The sequence below is a fragment of the Thrips palmi genome, unplaced genomic scaffold (genome assembly GCF_012932325.1).
Source record: "Thrips palmi isolate BJ-2018 unplaced genomic scaffold, TpBJ-2018v1 HiC_scaffold_15, whole genome shotgun sequence".
Lineage (NCBI taxonomy): Eukaryota > Metazoa > Arthropoda > Insecta > Thysanoptera > Thripidae > Thrips > Thrips palmi.
Window position 1 is genome coordinate 2,660,843 of NW_023144624.1, and position 21,135 is coordinate 2,681,977.

The 21,135-nt window shown below is 62.0% G+C and overlaps 1 protein-coding gene across 1 annotated transcript in view; it reads right to left on the reverse strand.

Moving 5' to 3' along the window:
- Window positions 1-21,135, reverse strand: part of LOC117641254 (orexin receptor type 1-like) — a 64,657-nt gene that overhangs the window by 10,923 nt on the left and 32,599 nt on the right. The window contains exons 2-3 of the mRNA XM_034378415.1: window positions 18,480-18,544; window positions 9,169-10,533 (exon numbers count right to left, since the gene is read on the reverse strand). Of these exons, the coding sequence (XP_034234306.1) occupies window positions 9,169-10,473 (1,305 nt within the window). The 5' untranslated portion in view covers window positions 10,474-10,533; window positions 18,480-18,544. The remainder of the gene's footprint in view (window positions 1-9,168; window positions 10,534-18,479; window positions 18,545-21,135) is intronic.

Sequence of the window (21,135 nt, forward strand, 5' to 3'; positions counted from 1 at the left end):
GCAGGAATGTGAGGCGGGGCAGGCGGGGCGGCCCCGAGGGGGCAGTCTGCGCGGCAGTCTCGCGCCGCTCCAAAAGACCCCACTTAAAACGGATACTGAATTACGCGCCTTTACTGCAGAGCCTCGCTGGGTCGTAAATGCAGCGCGTGTGTCAGTGTATGCGTGTGTGCGTGTGTCCCAGAATGGAAAACAAGCACGCGCAAGACGGGCCAGGCCGGCCGCCCCTTGGCCGCACCCTAGGCCGCCGACGCGCGGCGCGCATCCCTGCAGGCGCCCGACGCACAGTGGGCCAGAAGACCGGTGGAGGCGGCCAAAACTCCAGACGCGTCTTGAGCTCCAGAGTCGTTAAATGGGACTCGAACCGGACGTGTGACGCCACGTGAGTGGCTCCAGCTCCAGACAAAAAAAACCACTTGGTCGGCGACATCCTAGGAGCGGGCGCTTGTGGTGTTTTATCGGTTCCTTGTATGTATACGAACTGCCGAAAAGACACTTGGACGAAATCCGACACCCCCTGTGGCTTTGGTACGGGTCTAAACACCCCAAAAACAGCTGTTTTCGGGGGTTTTGGGACTAGATGGGTTCTCGCAAACCGAGACCCAAAAAAAGTACCCAAATGGGTCTCAGATACTAAAAAAAAAGCGCTCTTTCGAATGCCGTGTCGAACGAGGCTCTACGACGTCGGGTTTGGATGCTACGGGCTCTAAAGTTGCTCAATTTCCTTTTTTTACTGAAGATTTGGGCATATCAGGGCCTTTTGAAGTAGACCATCGGCGATTTCGCTCCTCTTTGTCTTAAATGGGCCTACCCAAGGTAAACACCCCCCCAAAATTTCAGCCATGTCAGGCAAATTTTTAGAGGAACTGTGAAAAATTTAAAAATTTTTGGGGCATTTTAACCCCCTGGGCTTAGGTAGTTTTGGGGGCCAGAAAAAAAAAATTTTTTTTGCTATCTACTTTTGATCAGCACCTCTTGAAACGCCTTTTTAACATGAAGCCTCAAAACTTGAGGACAAACTTGTCTTTATCTCCAAGTTATGTTCCAATTACAGCTAGAAAAAGACAAGTTTGTCCTTGAAAAAAAGCAGACCAAAAGCCGTATAGGGCAAACAAAAAACCGTATGCGGCAAATCAAAAACCGTATGAGGCAGACCAAAAGCCGTATAGGGCAAACAAAAAACCGTATGCGGCAAATCAAAAACCGTATGAGGCAGACCAAAAACCGTATAGGGCAAAAAAAAAACCGTATGCGGCAAATCAAAAACCGTATGAGGCAGACCAAAAGCCGTATAGGGCAAACAAAAAACCGTATGCGGCAAATCAAAAACCGTATGAGGCAGACCAAAAGCCGTATAGGGCAAACAAAAAACCGTATGCGGCAAATCAAAAACCGTATGAGGCAGACCAAAAGCCGTATAGGGCAAACAAAAAACCGTATGCGGCAAATCAAAAACCGTATGAGGCAGACCAAAAGCCGTATAGGGCAAACAAAAAACCGTATGCGGCAAATCAAAAACCGTATGAGGCAGACCAAAAGCCGTATAGGGCAAACAAAAAACCGTATGCGGCAAATCAAAAACCGTATGAGGCAGACCAAAAGCCGTATAGGGCAAACAAAAAACCGTATGCGGCAAATCAAAAACCGTATGAGGCAGACCAAAAGCCGTATAGGGCAAACAAAAAACCGTATGCGGCAAATCAAAAACCGTATGAGGCAGACCAAAAGCCGTATAGGGCAAACAAAAAACCGTATGCGGCAAATCAAAAACCGTATGAGGCAGACCAAAAGCCGTATAGGGCAAACAAAAAACCGTATGCGGCAAATCAAAAACCGTATGAGGCAGACCAAAAGCCGTATAGGGCAAACAAAAAACCGTATGCGGCAAATCAAAAACCGTATGAGGCAGACCAAAAGCCGTATAGGGCAAACAAAAAACCGTATGCGGCAAATCAAAAACCGTATGAGGCAGACCAAAAGCCGTATAGGGCAAACAAAAAACCGTATGCGGCAAATCAAAAACCGTATGAGGCAGACCAAAAGCCGTATAGGGCAAACAAAAAACCGTATGCGGCAAATCAAAAACCGTATGAGGCAGACCAAAAGCCGTATAGGGCAAACAAAAAACCGTATGCGGCAAATCAAAAACCGTATGAGGCAGACCAAAAGCCGTATAGGGCAAACAAAAAACCGTATGCGGCAAATCAAAAACCGTATGAGGCAGACCAAAAGCCGTATAGGGCAAACAAAAAACCGTATGCGGCAAATCAAAAACCGTATGAGGCAGACCAAAAGCCGTATAGGGCAAACAAAAAACCGTATGCGGCAAATCAAAAACCGTATGAGGCAGACCAAAAGCCGTATGGGGCAAACAAAAAACCGTATGCGGCAAATCAAAAACCGTATGAGGCAGACCAAAAGCCGTATAGGGCAAAAAAAAAACCGTATGCGGCAAATCAAAAACCGTATGAGGCAGACCAAAAGCCGTATAGGGCAAACAAAAAACCGTATGCGGCAAATCAAAAACCGTATGAGGCAGACCAAAAGCCGTATAGGGCAAACAAAAAACCGTATGCGGCAAATCAAAAACCGTATGAGGCAGACCAAAAGCCGTATAGGGCAAACAAAAAACCGTATGCGGCAAATCAAAAACCGTATGAGGCAGACCAAAAGCCGTATAGGGCAAACAAAAAACCGTATGCGGCAAATCAAAAACCGTATGAGGCAGACCAAAAGCCGTATAGGGCAAACAAAAAACCGTATGCGGCAAATCAAAAACCGTATGAGGCAGACCAAAAGCCGTATAGGGCAAACAAAAAACCGTATGCGGCAAATCAAAAACCGTATGAGGCAGACCAAAAGCCGTATAGGGCAAACAAAAAACCGTATGCGGCAAATCAAAAACCGTATGAGGCAGACCAAAAGCCGTATCTCCAAGTTATGTTCCAATTACAGCTAGAAAAAGACAAGTTTGTCCTCAAGTTTTGAGGCTTCATGTTAAAAAGGCGTTTCAAGAGGTGCTGATCAAAAGTAGATAGCTAAAAAAATATTTTTTCTGGACCCAAAACTACCTAAGCCCAGTGGTAAAATGACCCAAAACTTAAATTGTTCACAGTTCCTCTAATAATTGCCTGACATGGCTGAAATTTTGTGGGGGTGTTAACCTATGGGTAGGCACCATTTAAGACAAAGAGGAGCGAAATCGCCGATGGTCTACTTCAAACGGCCCTGATATGCTCAAATCTTCAGTAAAAATAGTGAAATTGAGCAACTTTGAGAGCCCGTAGCATCCAAACCCGACGTCGTAGAGCCTCGTTCGACACGGCATTCGAAAGAGCGCATTTTTTTGAGTATCTGAGACCCATTTGGGTACTTTTTTGGATCTCGGTTTGCGAGAACCCATCTAGTCCCAAACCCTCGAAAACAGCTGTTTTTGGGGTGTTTAGACCCGTACCAAAGCCACAGGGGGTGTCGGATTTCGTCCAAGTGTCTTTTCGGCAGTTCGTATACATACAAGGAACCGATAAAACACCACAAGCGCCCGCTCCTAGGATGTCGCCGACCAAGTGGTTTTTTTTGTCTGGAGCTTCTCAGTCGGACTGCAGTCTCCAAGGCAGGCAAATGATGCTGCCCCGAGAGAGGGGGGAAGGGGAGGCCGCCAGGCAAGCTGGCCGCCGTCAATGTAAGCCCTGAATGCCACTCGTTGGCCGGGCTGCCGTGAGCGAGGCCGTGAGCGAGGCCGTGAGCGAGGCCCTGACCCTGAGGCTCTGATTAGGCGGCACGCAACAGATGTGAAGGGAGCCCCCAGGGCGACACGTTTCCGTCCCCACGCGCCATGCTGGCGGCGTGCTGCGGGAATGCTGCAGGAGTGCAGGAGGCCGGTGCACAGTGGGTCAGACCGCGGTCGAAGGCCTCGAATCGAACGTGTAACCCCACCAATGAATTGCTCGTTAAGAGAGCAACCTATTGGTGAGGTCACACGTTAGGTGACGTTAGGTTCGAGGCCTGTTTAGCAACTCTGGAGCTAAAAACGCGTCTAGAATTTTTGCCGCCTCCACCGGTCTTCTGGCCCACTGTGCGGTGCACGTGCGCAGTTGGCCAGCGCGGCTGGACCGGCTGCAGGTCAAGGCGGCGGCGCGGCGGGGTCGCGTCATATTGCACATTAAGGCGCTATCGGCGTCTTTTAAAATTCTTCCGACTCGGCCGCGCAGCCGCGCACCTCCACACGGAGCCGCCACCCGTCGCCGCCCCCCGTCGCCGCCAGCAGACTCATTCCGAAGGGGAGGTTTTGTCGGCCTGTCTCTCTCACACCTATACGGAACGCCCCATGAGAGCGAGCGAGCGAGAGAGAGACCTCCCCCTCGGAATCAGCCAGCAGACCCGCGGAGAGTAAAACTCCTGCGCCAGCACCACGATAAGACGGCGGGGAGGAGCAGAGGGGGTGGGGGGTGGGGGGGGGGGAGCCTTGGCGGCGCGGCGCGGGGCAGGGCTTTACGGAGGCGCACACGACTTTTTGATGCCGTGTAAAAAATGGCGGGAGGTGCACGCCAGCAGCAGGGTGATGACCCGGCTCCACTAGGCTCCACCACCACGCCGTACGCAGCACGAAGTAGAGACTGCGTGGAGAGATGGCGAACTAGGCCGTGCCGGAGGCCCACGGCCCGCACGGCGTCAGCGCGCGAGCCGTGAGTATTCCGGACGTGCAGCGCGGCGGGCGACGCGGGCCGCGTTATGTAAACTATCATTGCCGACGGCGCGACGGCGGGTTATCCAATCTTCATGAGTCGTCCACGCCGTCCCGAGGCGATGGTGCCTAAGTCTCATTTCCAAAGGCCCCCGACACAACGCCTCCACCTACGCGCTCGGCCTCCGCCCTGCCGCCACCCCCGTCCGACGTGGAGCTACGTGGAGCCCGCCCTCCGGACATGTCAATATTAGCCCCGTGCGATGCCGCCATGGCGCGATGCGATGCCTCTTACTCTCGCGACCCCGCCGTCGGCCCCCTCTTTCTCTGCCCTCCCCGCTCGCCCCGCTGTCATTGACAAACAACTAGCAAAGTTGCACAACCACCGCCCCCTCGGCCCCCCGCTCCGCACCCTAGTTACTGTGTCTATTTATTTTCAGCCTGAATTTTGATTAGAGCACGAAAAAAAGGGACAGCCGTTAACGGCGCGGCCAGCGCGGCGAGGGCCGGCCGAGTCGGGCCGGGCGGTCCGATCGCCGTGATGGGGTTGTTGTCCCGGCAGACGCATTATTCTCAGTCCAGCGGAGCAGGAGGTTATTCGCAGTCAGGTTACGCGAGGCTATAAAACCGTATAAAAATAAAAATAATGACAGCCGCCTGCTGCCCCGCTGCACGCGGCAAGGCAGGCCTGAGAGGGAAGGCCTGGCTTCTTTTTTCTGTCTCTGCGATTCGCCGTCGTACGCCGTCGTACTGCGCGGGGAGGGCCGGGAGGTGAAGAGTGGGCAAGCGAGTGCGACTATGAAACGGCGAGCGAAGGGTGCGACGGGTGGCGCGGGGGCGGTGCGGGGGCGGCGTGCCTCTCGAAACCATCGTAATATGCAGAGGCACTCTCACAGCCAATATTGGCCGGGGGACCAGCCTCTCCGAACGGACGACTTTTATGAGACACTCTTCTTCTGGGCCGGGCCGCCCAGGGCCGCCGGCCGCGCCAGCCGCGACACTTTTACTGCGTACGAATCGGTCCGGACGACGGCGAGTGTCGATTACCGGCAATCCCCGGCGACGGACGGGCGGGGCGGGGCGGGGCGGGGTGGCGTGGCGGGGCGCGACGCGGCGCGGGCCAAGCCGCCGCGGGGCGCGCGGCAAATAGGCAATCTCGACGAGGAGGCACTTTGTGGCGTCCTCGGCGCTGGAAGTCGGCGCGCCCTGTGGCGTGGCGGCGTGGCCGTGCGCCCGCGTGGCGTCGTATGAGGAAAGTACAAGGCGGCCTCGCAGGACCCAAACAAGGCCGCGCTGATGGACACGCTGCCCACACGGCCCGCCCCACCCTGCGCCGCCCTACGCGCTCACCGTCCTGCCCTTGCAGCCCACGCGGGTACAGCCTGCTCATTTGGCTCCGGCGCTTGCAACTTTGTGCGGCCGGCAGGCCGATTCCGAGCACTGTCTGTCTCTCTCGCACCCCAAGGGAGTCGCTCCGTGAGTGCGAGGGCGACAAAGAACCCTTCGGCGGCAGCCCGCAGCCGCCCCGCCGACCGACCTCCGACCCTCTTGGCACCGTTCCATCAGTCTGCAGAGGTCAAGGTTCGGGGTTCGGATTCCCGCACTCTCGACCCCGGCACTCCACTGACTCCACTCTCTGTTGCGGCGGTGTGCGGGCGGACTCGCTGGCGCCACGTCACGTGCTCGTCGCGTCCTCGTCACGCCCACGTCACTTCCACGTCACGTCCTCGTCGCTCCAGGTCGCTGCAGGTGACACGTCAATGGCGTGGCGCCGCGCCGCACTGCAACAGGCAGCCCATCAAAGGGCACTCGCTCGGCCCCGCGTCCGCACTGTGGAAAAAGTGTGAACCGAAATACCACGCGTTGGTTGACTTGTGCACGTGGATCTTAGGTGAAAAAGTTTCATCCGACTAATCCACTTAGATCCACGTGGATGGAATGTGGATTTTACGTAGATGTTCCCACGGGGGTGTAGGGTACTTTCCTAGCAGTCGGTGTGACAAGTAAATTTCAGCAAAGTCAACTCTAAGCTTCTTATTGGTCAGTTTTGGCCGTGCGCTTCGCATTCGTTTATTCCGCGCTTTTTCTCCGCTTTCCTTTCCAAAGGATCCAATGAACGCGTGCACCGCTGGATGCCGCCGAGCGGTCCCGACGAGCCGCGCCGTGGCTCCGTCTCTCTCGCACCGCTCCGGGACGCCCCGCGAGTGCGAGAGAGAGGAGAGCGGCGCGCGGGATCGGATCGGCCCGCTGGATGGACGTCGGGGGACGCGGACTAATGTGGCGATAAAGCCGAACGAACGCCGCGCCGCGCCGGCCCGGCCGGTCCGCGTCCCGGCGGGGCTGGGGCTGCCGTGTGTCTGCGCGCGATTCGATTCGATTCCGATTCCGATTCGATTCGACCATTTTATTAAAACCAGCAGCGCGCCAAACACACGGGGGGACGACGACGGGGCGTGCACTCGACGCGATGCTGTGCCGAATGCCTTTTCGAGCAGCTCGCCTCGCAGAGAGTTTGACTAAAAATTTCCTTCTTTTTATTTCTCGCCCATTAATGTTCCGTGCATCCAGTGCGCGTCCTCTTGGTTTCCATTGGCGGGGCGCGCCTGCTCGCCGTGCCCTGCTCGCCGTGCCCTGCCCCGACGCGTGCGTGCGTGCGCTGCAAATGCTGCAAATGCTTCATTGCGTGTTTGACCGGCCGGCCCTCGGCCCGCGGCTCCAGCCCCCTCTCCGTTTCCGCCGCAGGCCCCGACCGCCCCGACCGCCCCGACCGCCCCGACCGCCCCACATGGGCCGCCGGCCCGCCTTCCGATCGGAAACTGTGCGATAAGGATCTCGCGTGCGCCGACCGGCCGGCCGGCCGGCCGAACAAAACGCTCATCTCCCCCCGAAAAAGCACACACCACCATGTGATAAAAAGAAAACAAAGATCCGCGGGGATCAAAATTAATAAACCGCGTGCTTGCCTTCCATTAAGGCTGGCCACTTTTTCCCCCGGCAGGCTCGGAAGGAAGCTGCCGCCGCAACGCCGCGCGCTGGAGCATGCGAACGAGGCACTGCTGGCGGAGGCCGCCACCCGCAGCACTGCCATCCGCACAGCAGCAGAAACAGCAGCAGAGCAGCAGAAACAGCAGCAGCCCGCCCACGTCTGTGGCGGTTCCTCGCGGTTCCCTGCGCACTTTTTGGCGGGAAGTGCACGCCCCCTGCCGCCACGCCGCCACGCCGCCACGCCCCGGGCCGAGTCATTGTCCCCGTTCTCAATTCAAGCTAATTGTACCCCGAGAGGTGTCCCCCCCCTCCCCCAGCGCTCGGTTGAAACGCGCTCCAGGGAACGTGGGCGTGTGCAGCTCCTCAAAGGAGACACAGCCACGCCGCCGCGCCGATAGTGCTTATGTCGGTAGTCGTAATGGGGCGTCGTCGGGGTGATTGGCTTTCGCGGCGCCCCTCCCGGCCCCTCCACCCCCAGGACCTCCCCCGGCCTCCAGGACCCTCCAGGACCCTCAGGACGCGCGCGCGGTTTTTCCAGGACGTGGCAATTACGCCGACAACGAGGCTTGTGTACAGTGTATGGGACTCTGGAACGCCTCGCTACGCCTCGCTTGGAGCACCTCGGTCGAATGAGAGGCAGCCAGGTGGAGCCGCGGCCACAGCCACGGCGACGGGGATCGTCAGCGCGAATCAAGCCTGCCACCACACCGCTTCAACCAGTCATTAGGAATGGGCTCAAGCGAGGAGGCGTCGCTCTTTGAACCGGGGGACTGGGGTTCGACACCCGGCGTTTGACTAATTTTCTAAAGTCAGTCCGGGGCACTTGACCTCAAAAGTTGGTGTCGGTGGGGGCTCTCCATTGCCGTGGTGGTGACTTGCTCAAACGGGTAGACGAACATTGTGGAGGTGCTATACCGGTGTAATCTAGAGATGAATAGTGTCTTGCTACCCGTCTTGCGAGTCGCCACATCGTCCCCCGCCCCTGGAGGCCCCACGGGGGCCCCGCCCGCCGGCCGGGCACGCTCCAGGCGCGCCCCAGCACACGCCCCGGCCCCGGGCCGCTCGGGGGCCGCTTGCCCGCTTGGGAGGCGGCTCACGTTCGGACATGGATAACCACCGGGCCGGCCAATCGAGAGTCCTTCTGCCTCGCCCGGCCTCGCCCCTCGGACTGGCTTTGGCGCTCACTTTCGCACCCCCGGCCCTCGGCCACCCTAGGCCAACACGGCGCGCAGTCTCCGCCTGAACCACCCTCGAGGGCGTGCTCACTGCCGGCGAGAGGCGCTGGCCCGCCGGCGACTCCAGGGTCTTCGACCGGAGGAGCAACACCCTTCGGCCTTCGCTTGCTTCGCCCCCACGCCGCCTCCGACGGCGGCTTTATGAAAGCACGGCGGGGATGTTGAGCCGAGAGGCCAAACCGAGAATCGCAATAACTCGCCGCTTTCCCCCTCCACTCCCGCGTAAAACGGCGCCGAGCAATGCGAGTGCGTGAAAAAGGAACTCACCTGAAAGTAGAGCACGATCTTGCACAGCGCCGTGCCCATGAACCACGTCTCCGTCACGTCCCAGATGACGGTGGGCGGCAGGCACACCAGGATCACGAGGAAGTCGGCCACGGCCAGGTTCACGATGAAGTAGTTGGTGACGGTGCGCATGGTGTGGTTGCAGTACACGGCCACGCACACGAGCGCGTTCCCCACCAGCCCGCCGACGAACACCAGGGCGTGCAGCCCGATGAAGAACCACTCCAGCTTGGAGGGGAAGATGTAGTCCACGATCATGTCGACGTAGTGCTCGTCCGGCACGCAGTAGTCGTTGGTGCAGTTCTTGTAGTAGGTGAAGTTGTCCTCGTCCAGGCCCTGCACGTCCACGGCGGGCGGCGGCGTGTCCAGCTCGGTGTCGTTGGCGGCGGCCACGTCGGGTACCTTGACAGGGGGCGCGCTGGGCAGCCAGACGTGGGTCTCGGCCGTGCCGGGGCGGCGCGGCGTCGTCGTGGGGGTGGACGTCGGGGCGGACGTGGGGGCGGCTTTGGGGGCGGCGGGTGACTTCAGCACACTTGTCCCAGCTGCTGCAGCCGTGCTCGTGCTGCGCGCGGTGGTGAAGGTCGGGGCCGAGGTCGGGGCCGAGGCCGGGGCGCTCGATGACATATCAGCGCCATCGGTAGCGCGGCCTCCCCCCGCCGAGGACGATTTCAATGCAGCTTTTTCAGCCAGAGGACTTGTGCTGGTGGCCTTGACGGAGGTTGCGTTTGTGGTGGCCGTGGTGGAGGTGTTCGTGGTGGCCGTGGTCGTATTGGTGGCGGTCGTGGTGGAGGCCGTGATGGAGGCTGTCGTGGAGACCGCGGTGGAGGTCATCGTGGTGGTGGCGGCCGTGGTGGAGGCTGGCACTGAGACCGCGGTGGACGTTAGAGGAGGGCCCGGAGTTTGAGGGTATGGCCCCGAGGACGAGGAAGACAGGTGGGACGTCGTCGTTGGAGCTGTCCCCGTGGCGTTGGAGGCCGTGCTGGAAACCGAAGCTGCTGGTGAGGGTGGCGGTGGGGGCGCCGAGGCCGATGGTGCCGAGGCCGATGGTGCCGAGGCCGATGGTGCCGAGGCCGATGGTGCCGAGGCCGATGGTGCCGAGGCCGATGGTGCCGAGGCCGGTGGTGCCGAGGCCGGTGGTGCCGAGGCCGGTGGTGCCGAGGACGCCGGGAGGGCGAGGCCGCAGCCAGGGCCGTTGGGGTCCAGGTGGGCGAGGAGCAGCAGCAGGGACAGCGTCCAGGGACCCCTCACGGCCTTCACGGCAACCTTCTTCATGGCGACGGCCTTCATGGCGACGGCGCGGCACGGCCCTCGTCACCCCTTGTCCAGTCCGAACACCGAGCCAGCCATCTGGAACACGACAACCGAACTGTCAGGACGAACGAACGGCAGGGGAACGCCGAAAGCCAAACCCCAACCCCCTGCCGCTTGCTGCCGCTGTGCTCTGTGCTGCACGCGCAGCGCGCACCCAGGCGGCCAACAACGACAAAGTATGTACGGCTGTAAACGTGTTACAGCCTTGTCAATCCCGCGATGTCTCCGGCATGATAGACCGCCGGGTCCGGGGCGGACCTTGCTCTGGTCCTGCTTGGCCTCCGATTGCCAAGATCGTAAACCGACAATGTCGGTGCGGGGTGGCGGGGCGGGGCGGGGCGGCAGGGGCGCATCGACAGCGTGCGATACACGGGGTGGGGCGGGGCGGGTCGGGGCGCCATCTCCAGACGGCGCGGCGAGCCAGTCAGATCCGAGTCAGATACGGCCCGCGAAGCGCGAACAGGAGAAAGTTGATATGGACGTGCTTGCGCGTGCTTGGGGGTAACGGGGGTCGTTCCTCCGGGGCCATAACTACATCGGAACTCCATCTCCGCGGCGCCAGGGGCCAGGGCGGGCCAGGGCGGGCAGGCTGGAGGCTGTGGGGCACGGCCGGGCACGGCCCTGGAGAGCAGCATGGAGGGCAGCCTGGACGGCGCGGCCGTTCCTGTTAGCAGGCCGACAGGGGCTGTTGTATCTGGCCCTCGGAGAGCTAGGGCCGCCCTCGCACTCACACTCCATCAGCCAGCGGGCCGGCCGCCCAGCCCGGCCCCCGCGTCCCGTTTCCCGAGGGTATCGGCACGGAAGGGTTCAGGCCCATAATCTGCCAACAACTACTCCGGGATCACTGGAGAGGGCGTCCAGCAGTCCGGCCCGGCCCATGGCAGGCGGGCTGGAGCGGGCTGGCGCGGCGCCAGGGCCGTGGGGGGCGTCGGAAAGCGCGACGAGCGTGCCGTGTGCCGGGGACAGGGAAGGGGGAGCTAGGGGATGGGGAACACACTCTGGGCCCGTCGCCCGAGGCCGGTTGACCAAGAGGCTCCTGCCTGATGCGGACTCCCAGCAGTACAGCCCCGTATCATCGCCATCAACGACGGCATCACTCAGCATTCCCCTTCCACCGCGTTTCCCATTCGCACACAGAAAAGGCGACGGCAAAGAAAAGAACGGCCATCGGCGGCGCACGGGGAATGACCGTCGATCCGTTTCCGGACGCGGTCCCCGGCCTGCCGGGCCTGCCGGGCCTGCCCACGCGTGGTGGCGCGCCCGCCGAACTCAATTAGAAAATTACTGCGGCAAAGCCGGCAGGGCGCCGAGCGGCCAGACAGGGCGGACAGAGCGGACAGGGCGGACAGAGCGGACAGGGCGGACACGGCGAACCCAGTGAATCTGAATCAGTGTGAAATGGCTCACGTTCAGTGATAAGCGCGCGCGTCGCGTTTCGGCTTCAGCGGCCGGGCTAACTGGGCCAGCAAGCCAGCAAGCCAGCAAGCAGCACACACCCCCGCCCCGCCGCGCCGCGACGACTGGGCCGTCTGGGCCGCTTGCCACAGTTTCGGGGCGAATGTGGAGCGCGTGGGCGCGGCAGCTTCCGTCGCTCTGTCTCTCTCGCACCGATGGGACGTCCCGAAGGCGTGCGAGAGAGACAGAGCGAGGCGATTGTTTGGAATCGGCCTGCAGCACTACCTCGGCCGGGGCGCCCCGCTGGGAGGCATGCCGTTGGAGGCAAAAACGATCCGAGGCGCCGATTAGAACGCTGAGGCCTGCCGAGGCCCCACGCCGCCAGGGTTGCAATAACGCCCGACATGAGGCTCTGGAGACAGACCAAGGCACAGCGAGCAGTCTGCAGCACGCCCAGCACGGCACACGGTGGGCCAGAAGGCCGCTGCGGAGCTGGCCAAAATTCGAGACGCGTTTTGAGCTCCAGAGTCGCTAAATGGGACTCGAACAGAACGTGTGACCCCACCAATGGGTTGCTCTCCGAACGGCGCCTCCACCGGTCTTCTGGCCCACGTGCGGCAGCGGGACTGGCTAAAGCGAGCTAAAGCTAAAGGCCGCGCAAACACTCCAGTGGACTTAACCTGTCCGCGCGGATTTACAACGACCTATAAACCGGGGCGCTACCTGACCCGTAACCTAGCCGGACCCAAAAGGGTGCGCGACGGCGCGACACCCTGTTCGCCGCCGGACGCGGGGCCACCGTAAACAAAGCTCACACACTGCCCCCCCCCCTCCCTTTTCCCCGGGACTTATACACTGTCACGCCACCCTACCTGTAACCAGCATGCCCCGCAGTGCTCCCAAGAGGAAACTCAAGAGTTCTCTGGCGCGTGATTCCGAAGGGTCTTGACGTCGCTCCGTCCTCGCAACCCCACGAGTGCGGCAAAGACAGAGCGACGAAAACGATCTGCGGACCGTGTTTTGCTCCGCAGCCCTTCACTCGGGCCGGGCCGGGCCGGGCCACTCATCACATCGACTCGGCGGCCAAATGAAATGAAATGAAACGAAATGGAACGAAACGAAACATGCTCGGCGTCGCATTCGCGGCACGCCTCATTCCAAGTTCGCGGCGAAGCGGTGCGCGGTGCCGTGCGGTGCCATTCAGCAAGGCACCCCGCCGCGCCCCGCCGCGCCCCACCCCGTCCCGCCTCGCCGCGCCCCGCTGCGTGCGAGTAGGCAGCCCGCCACGCGCCGCGCCCCGAGGAGGCCGAGGAGGCCGAGAGCACCGAGAGGGCTCCAAGGCCGGCCGCGCTGCCTTCTCTATTTATTGACGGTTTTGGCGCGGCAATAAGTGGCCCGGGCAGGCTGGTTCAGGGCATCGCTTTCATCGCTATGTCTCTCTCGCACTCACAGGGGGGCGAGAGAGACAGAGCGGTTCGGAATGAGTCTGCTGGTCGCCCGCGAGCAGAAGAGCTCACACGGTCGTGCCGAGGCGACCCCCTGGCACGGCCGGGCCCGGCCGGGCACGGCGACGCGGCATCGTTTAAGCGCGATGTCTTTCGAGCTATTCGGGCGAGGAGAGGCGGTCGGGGCTGCAGGTCGCCGCCAGCAGAAGAGCCACACGGTGCGTGCCGCGGCGACGGCCCTGGCACGGCGGCCCGGGGCCGGGCACGCGCGAGCCCGTCGACTAGCTTTCAGCAGCCGCATACTTTGAGCGGCTTTCGGGCACGGAGAGGCCGTGGCGGCGTCAGGCCGCAGCGCTTGTCGAGCCAGTGGAGCCTTGCTCGCACTGCAGCAGGCCTTGTCGAGCAGGCCTTGTCGAGCCACTGGCCCTGTCGAGCGGCCTTGCGAGCAGGCCTTGCGAGCAGGCGACGTGTCGAGCAGGCCTTGTCGAGCAGGCCTTGTCGAGCAGGCCTTGTCGAGCAGGCCTTGTCGAGCAGGCCTTGTCGAGCAGCCTTGTCGAGCAGGCCTTGTCGAGCAGGCCTTGTCGAGCAGGCCTTGTCGAGCAGGCCTTGTCGAGCAGGCCTTGTCGAGCAGGCCTTGTCGAGCAGGCCTTGTCGAGCAGGCCTTGTCGAGCAGGCCTTGTCGAGCAGGCCTTGTCGAGCAGGCCTTGTCGAGCAGGCCTTTGTCGAGCAGGCCTTGTCGAGCAGGCCTTGTCGAGCAGGCCTTGTCGAGCAGGCCTTGTCGAGCAGGCCTTGTCGAGCAGGCCTTGTCGAGCAGGCCTTGTCGAGCAGGCCTTGTCGAGCAGCCTTTGCAGGCCTTGTCGAGCAGGCCTTGAGCCTGCGAGCAGGCCTTGTCGAGCAGGCCTTGTCGAGCAGGCCTTGTCGAGCAGGCCTTGTTTCGAGCAGGCCTTGTCGAGCAGGCCTTGTCGAGCAGGCCTTGTCGAGCAGGCCTTGTCGAGCAGGCCTTGTCGAGCAGGCCTTGTCGAGCAGGCCTTGTCGGGCAGGCCTTGTCGCCGCGACCCTCGGCCAGGCCCTGGTGGCCTCGGCCAGGGCGGCGTGCCGATCGGAATGGAAGGGGCTGCTGTGTCGTCCGTCCTCGTCTTCGTCATCGTCTTCGTCGTCACGTTCGGTTGGCTCAGTTTGCAGCCGTGGCGGACACGAAACGCCACCCTGCCGAAGCACCGCGCCAAACTTGAGCATGACAGTCATTAGCGCGGCCGGCGGCCACGTGACAGTCCGGCCGGAGTCCAGCACGACGATGTTGGGCGCGGAGCTCCGGAGCCAAGGTGGCCGTCAAAGCGACGCGCCAAACTTGACTTCGGAATCCCATTTGCCTGACTCGTGACGCCTCCCCCTGTCCACTGGCCGGCAGGCTGACTCCGGCCGAACGGCGTGCACTCTGTCTCTCTCGCACCGCTGGGGACGCCCCGAGTGCGAGAGAGACAGAGAGAGACAGCCTGCTGGCTACAAAGTGCACGGCCAGCCTCATCGCGTCTTGACGCGGGGCTTGCACTGCCGACTCCATGGTCTCGCTCGGCGCAGCGAACCTCTCCGCCAAGACACCGCCACGGCCGCCTCGCCGGGGCTCATCACGGCTTGTGCTCTTTGTCAATCAAGGCATGGCTGCAGGACAATTTTCCCAAAGCAAACTTCCCGAGGCTGTGAATTTGTTGTAATAATATTTGTTCTCCTTTAAAAGTTGAGTTTGGGATCGATCGATCGCCCCGAGAGCCGAGACACGATGCCTCTTTGCTCTTGGCCACCACAGAACGTAAAGACGCAGCCTGGAAGTGGAGGACTTGACGGGCAGGTGAAATTTGGCCAAATCGAAAAACAAGAGATAGGACAAACGATGAACACCGGCACCGGCGGTCTTCTTGTTCGGCCCGTTCAACTTATGCCGCCCCACCCCACCACCTCGCCGCCCTTGTGTAGCAGGCTGATGCCGTCTCTCTCGCACTCACGGGGGCGCGCCGTGTGCCGTTGCTGTGTGCGAGAGAGACAGAGCGACCCGCTCCTTGGCCGGCAATTGAGCGCAGCGGCGGTGCCTTTGACGGCGGCCAGGCCTGTATCGAGTGGCGCCTCAGGTGCGGCCCGGAATGGATCGGAAAGCCATGCCTCAGCGCCGCACACACGCACACACACACACACACACACACACACACACACACACGACACGCACGCGCGCGCACACAGGCGCACACGCGCGGAAAAACTGTATGATCAATATGATGCAGAGGGGAAGAGGCGGTGGAAAACTTTTATGATGAACGGGGCCGCATTCCGGCTGTGGGAACAAACCGCGCGAAAATTGAGGCAAACAAGGTAAAAGGAGCGGGCTTGGGCTGCAGTGGGGAAATGGGAGGGAGCGAGCGAGAGAGTGAGATGGAGATAGAGAAGAAGAGAGAGAGAGAGAGAGAGAGAGAAAGCGCGCGTGCGTGAAGTCCGTGTCCATACGCGTTTTCCGGTTGTCAGTAGAGCACTACGTTGTTCATGTCAGCGCAGGCAGCAGCACACCAGCCCGATCGGCGCAACTGGGCTCGTCCGCCAGTGCATACGCGCGGAAAAGAGGGGTGAGGGAGAGAGAGACGGCGTGACCTTCGAAGGCGAAGGGGCAAGGGCGACGCGCTGAGACCAATACCGTGTACCTGGAGGGCCGGATACTCAAGGTGGGGGCGAAAAAAAAGGGAAGCTGGGGTATTCGAACCCAGTCCCGGAGCGGGCCTGTCTATTCACGCCGAGGAGCGCGGGTCGGGTTACTAAATCAAGTCTCGCACACATGGCGGCGCTCTCTCCCCGGCGAGCAGTCGGGCGCGGCGCCGCCGAGATGGAAACTCAGAAGGGTGCTGGTTGTTTTCGTTCTATCCTTTCGGTCCTTTCGGCCGTCCGCAACCCGTTCGCCCCGACAGCTAGCGCTGCAGGTGGCCGTGAGGGGGCGGGGAGGGGGGTGTCTTTGATTCCGCTGCCATCCCCGTGGACCCTGCAGTGGCTCGGAAGAAAAAGTCGCAGAGTTAGGGCCGGGTCCCGAGTTGGCCAAGTTTTGAGATGCATTTTCGCGACCCTCGGACCGTTTCCTCCGTCCGCTCCGCTCCGTTCCGGCCCGCAGTGGCCTGCAGAGCGATTCCCGTCATCCCGAGGGGTCGTTCCGTCGCTCTGTCTCTCTCGCACCCGCACGGTACGCCCCACGAGTGCGACAGAGACAGAGCGACGAAAAGGCTTTTCGCAATCCGCCCGCTGGCCTGCCAGACCATGCCAGACGGCGGGGAGGCGATCCCGGCGGCGATTTAGGCCGCAGCGCCGGCGGGGCAGTGCCACGTAGTGCCATGTGAAAAATGGAGGTGGCCGAGGTTCGCCGAGGCCCGCGGGGACCGAGAGAACGCTCCGTCTCCAGTCTGGAGGCAGCGTTGGGCGATAGTTGATTTGAGGACATTTTCGGCAAAATCAGTTTTGAGCGACGGAAAGTAATTTTTTGCCGTTGCCGCGCCGCTCAAAGTCAACTTTGTTGCTGCAACTAACGCTTCTTCCCGCGCCACCCGAGGGAAACTATTTGCGACTCGGGGCGGCGCGCGGCGCCAAGGCCTGGCCAAGGCCGCCACGGCGACCCAATCTCTCGGGCGGCGGCCGCGCCATGGCCGCGCCATCGGCCAATCGGCGACCGAGGCCGAGGCGGAGGCACGCGCCAATCTGGCCAACTTTAATTCCAAGGTACGCGCCCCGCCGCGCCCCGCCGCGCCCCGCCGCGCGGACGGCCTGCTTGTGGGTGGCGGCGAGCCGCGGCGAGCCGAGCGAGCGGCGCGGGGCGTCCGATGCGCGTGGGTAAGCAACGCGGCGGCGCGGCGGACCGGATTCATCCGTGGATTACCCGGGCTAATCCACGCCGCCTCTGTAGGCTGATTCCGAAAAGCGCTTTCGCGTCTGTCTCCCTCGCTCCGGTACAGGACGCGCCACGAGTGCGAGAGAGACAGGGCGGCGAACCCGCTGGGCGGATTCTGCCTGGTCGCTTGCACCGCGGCGGCACGGCACGGCAGCACGATGGGCTTGGTGTCGGCCGCCGCGTCCCCTCCGGCGAGTGACGCGTGGTGGTCGCGGCGGCCCCGCGTGGCGGCTTGGAGGACGACGGCGAGGATGGGGGCGCGCCGCACCGCCGCACATGGGGCCCACACGTCGAGCCAGAGTGCCAGGGGATGAGCGGAGGAGACAGGGACGTCCCGAGCAGGCCGAGCAGGCCGAGCAGGCCCCGGGGAACCGCATTAGGCACGGGGCAGCGACCCGGAGCGACCCCGCCACCGCACAGCCCACCGCCCACTGCCCACCGCCGCCAAGACGGACAGGGACAGGCTGACACCGCCGCCCAAGTTAGGAATCCGATTTTCTCATCACGCCGTCACCCTGGGGCCACGCTGGGCCTGGGCTGGGCTGGGCCTGGGCTGGGCGTAGGGAGGAGTTCGCCCGGGGCCGCGCCAGATCAGCCGCGCTAAACGGATATGCTCACCCACACGGCATGTATTGGCACGCAGGCAACCCATGTGTCAACGGAGCGACACCCGCCACAGTGAGAGGGAGACTGGGAGAGAGCGAGAGAGAGGGTGAAGAGAGAGAGGAACAGAGAGAGAGAGAAGCAGGGCTAGGCGTGCACTTTGTCTAATTGAGAGCAGGCGAACGGAAAAAGGACACGACGAAGGACGTATTGGGGCTGCGGGGGACTGGGGCACGGGCCACTGGAGTGGCCAGGGCAGCAGAAGGATCCCGGCGCTCCATAAGGAACGCTGTATATTGCGGTGGGAGCCACCATGTTGTCCACTACATGCTCCCCCACACCACACACACACACACACACACCGAGCGCGGCAAGGTGTGAGGGCTTAGCGGTGTGTACGGCCGGCAGCGCAATCTACTCTGCGGGGCGAAGGCGGCGAAGGCGGCGAAGGCGAGGCGAACCCATCTCCGAGGCCTGTATCCTGTATGCCTTTGGTCCTCCGCTTCGGTCTTCACGCTGGCTAAGCCCGCCTCTCGGCCCCACCCGGGCCCACCCGGGCCGCCCCTTGGCGCGCGGCTGCGCGTGGCTGCGCGCGGCGGAGGGGATTCGCCCCTAATTAGTATCCTCACCTGATCCTTCCCAAGTCCTCACGGTCCTCACGGTCCTCACGGCTCTCGGCACGGGACACCACCACCTGGACACACAAAAAAGACGAGGGCTTGATTCGACTTGATTCCTTGGGGTACAATAAATAAATATTAAAGTAGAAATCAGAAGCAAGAAACACACACACACGGCCGCCATGCTGTCGCGGGTGGCGTCTCGCGAACCGTGTCGCGGCTGGCTGAATAATTCAAAGTACGGACGCGAAAAAAAGAAAGGAGAGAGAAAGGGGATAGGAAAGGGAGAGAGAGAGAGAGAGAGAGAGAGAGGAAGGGACGAAATGCAAAGCCCCGCGAGAGCGAGCCGCGCGACATGCAAGAGGATACCGATCGGCCAAATCCCCGTCTCTCGCAGACGGACTATTAAATGGGGGCGTGTTGGCGGGGCGCGGTGTGGGCGTGCGCAGCAGACTGATTCCGAGAGTCGCCTCCATCGCTCTGTCTCTCTCACACTCGTGGGGCGTTCCGTGTAGGTGTGAGAGAGACAGATCGACGAAAATGACTCTCAGTCTACAGCGGGCTCACAAATGGCGGGAGGGGTGGGGGTTGCCCTCATTAACGGGATGACTCAGCAGTCCGGGTGACTCGTACATCCTCGTCGCGGCGGCCAGCGGGCAGTCCAGACACGCGAGGGGCTCTCGGCCGTCGAACATGACAACGGGAACGGAGTCCCCGGGAGTCTCGCACCCCGGGCACACGCCGGAGAGGCACGGCCTGCGACAGATCTAAGTCGGCCTGTAGTGATTTACATCCTAAACGGCAACTCGCCCCCCGCCCCGAGCCCCGGCACGAGGCTATGGCCGAGCGATTACGAAGACTCATTTCGTCGCTCTGTCCTTGTCGCGCTCGCAGGGGACGCCCCGTGAGTGCGGCAGAGACGGAGCGACGGAACGCGGCTATCTTCGGAATCGGTCTGCTAGGTCTGCGGAGCTAGCGCCTGCGAGCGGCGAGCTAGGCAGGCCCGCCACACGCCGCCGGCCGGCGGAAAGCCTACCCTCGCCGTCGCGGGGCTCCGCCTTCGCCGCCTTGCTGGCTCACTTGGACGCCTCGTGATTCACGACCGCCGTGTGCCGCGGAGGGCAGGGCCCGGGTTCGAATCCCCATCGCGTCTTCGCTCTTTTTCTCCCGGATGCTCTTTACTTCCATGGACGCTTATTTTCCTCCCATTTTCTTTGGACGCGATAATTTCATGCCCTCCGGACGCAGCCCCGCCAGCGCTGCCAGCCGGCGATTGGCGAGAGTCAACAACGCCGGCGGACTTCAGCCTTTCTCCGCTCTCGGACTACAACTACTTCGCCGGACTGTTTGAGGAACTCTGCCTCGCCCAGCCTTGCGCAGCCTTCGCAGCCCGGACTGGGGCGGGGCGGGGCGGGGCGGGGTGGGGCGGGTCCGTCAAGTGTGCCTTCCTCCTTGACGCCCCGCCCCGCCTTCGCGCGTCACTTTTACTCGCCCGATGGGGCGCGCGCGCTATTCGGTCCGGAAACATTCATGGGAAAGTGAAATATTTTCGCGGAAGCAGAATAAAGAGACAAAAAGCGGCGTGTTGACCAACACCCGCCACCATTCTATCTTTTTCCCTTCGGCGTCTTCGGCGCGCAGTTTGTTATTCCCGGAGGCCGAGGAGGCCTCGGGGATGCCTGGCGATGCGGCAGGAGGCCAAAGTAGCGAAGTTGGAATGGGCGGGGCGGCGCGGGGCGGGGCGGGCCACGGCAGACGGTAGAATAAAAGCTTGAAATACAAGCTGGCCGAAGGGAGGAACTATTAACTGGGGCAGATTGCGCGCGGCAGGTCGCGCTGCCCTCTTTAATGACATGTCAACTTGACAGACGCGGTGACGACGCGGCGGCAACAAGTCCATCCAGCCTGGCCGCCCCACCGCAGCGGCCGGGGCGGGGCGGGGCGAGCGCCAGATTGGCGGAGAAGTAAAGTTTGCGCGCCTTTTCCCCGAAGTCGCCCGTCTCGGTCTCGGCCTCCTTCGCGGCGTCCACCACGCCCGCCACGCCCGCCGGGCCGTGAGGTAGCGCTGGCACCCGTCGACCTGTTGGCCCGTCGCGTCCCTCGCAGACCCGTCGGCCTGCTCATTAGTATGACGGGGTGCTCCGCAGGAAGCCCCCCGCCCCGCCCCGCCCCGCCCAGCGGCGAGAAAGGACTGCCTTTACGCACCGCACTACCGCGGCGAGCGACGCGGGCGACGGACGCGAGGTCGGCTCTCCGGGACAAAAGGCCTGGGGGGGGGGAGGGGGGGGGGCGCACTTGGCAGCAAAGTGGCGATTTGACACTCGCACCCCCGCGGGGCTTTACGCAGGGCCGGGCCGCCAAGCCGCGGCGCGAACTGGGTCCCGTCCACAGTCCACGCCCACTCGCCGGGCCAGGCTGCAGTCTGATGCCGGGAGCCGTTTTGGTCGCTCTGTCTCTCTCGCACTCATGGGGCGTAGGTCCACGAGACAGAGCGACGAAAACGACTCTCGGAATCGGTGTGCTGGACGCGGCGCGTGACGAGGACGTGCGACTTTGCCAGCAAAACTCGATGGCGGCCGAACGAAGCGCGGAGCCTTTGAATTAGCCCGGTTTTGTGTTGTTTCTGGTTTGTTTGTGGACGCTGGACGCTGCTGGACGCTGGACG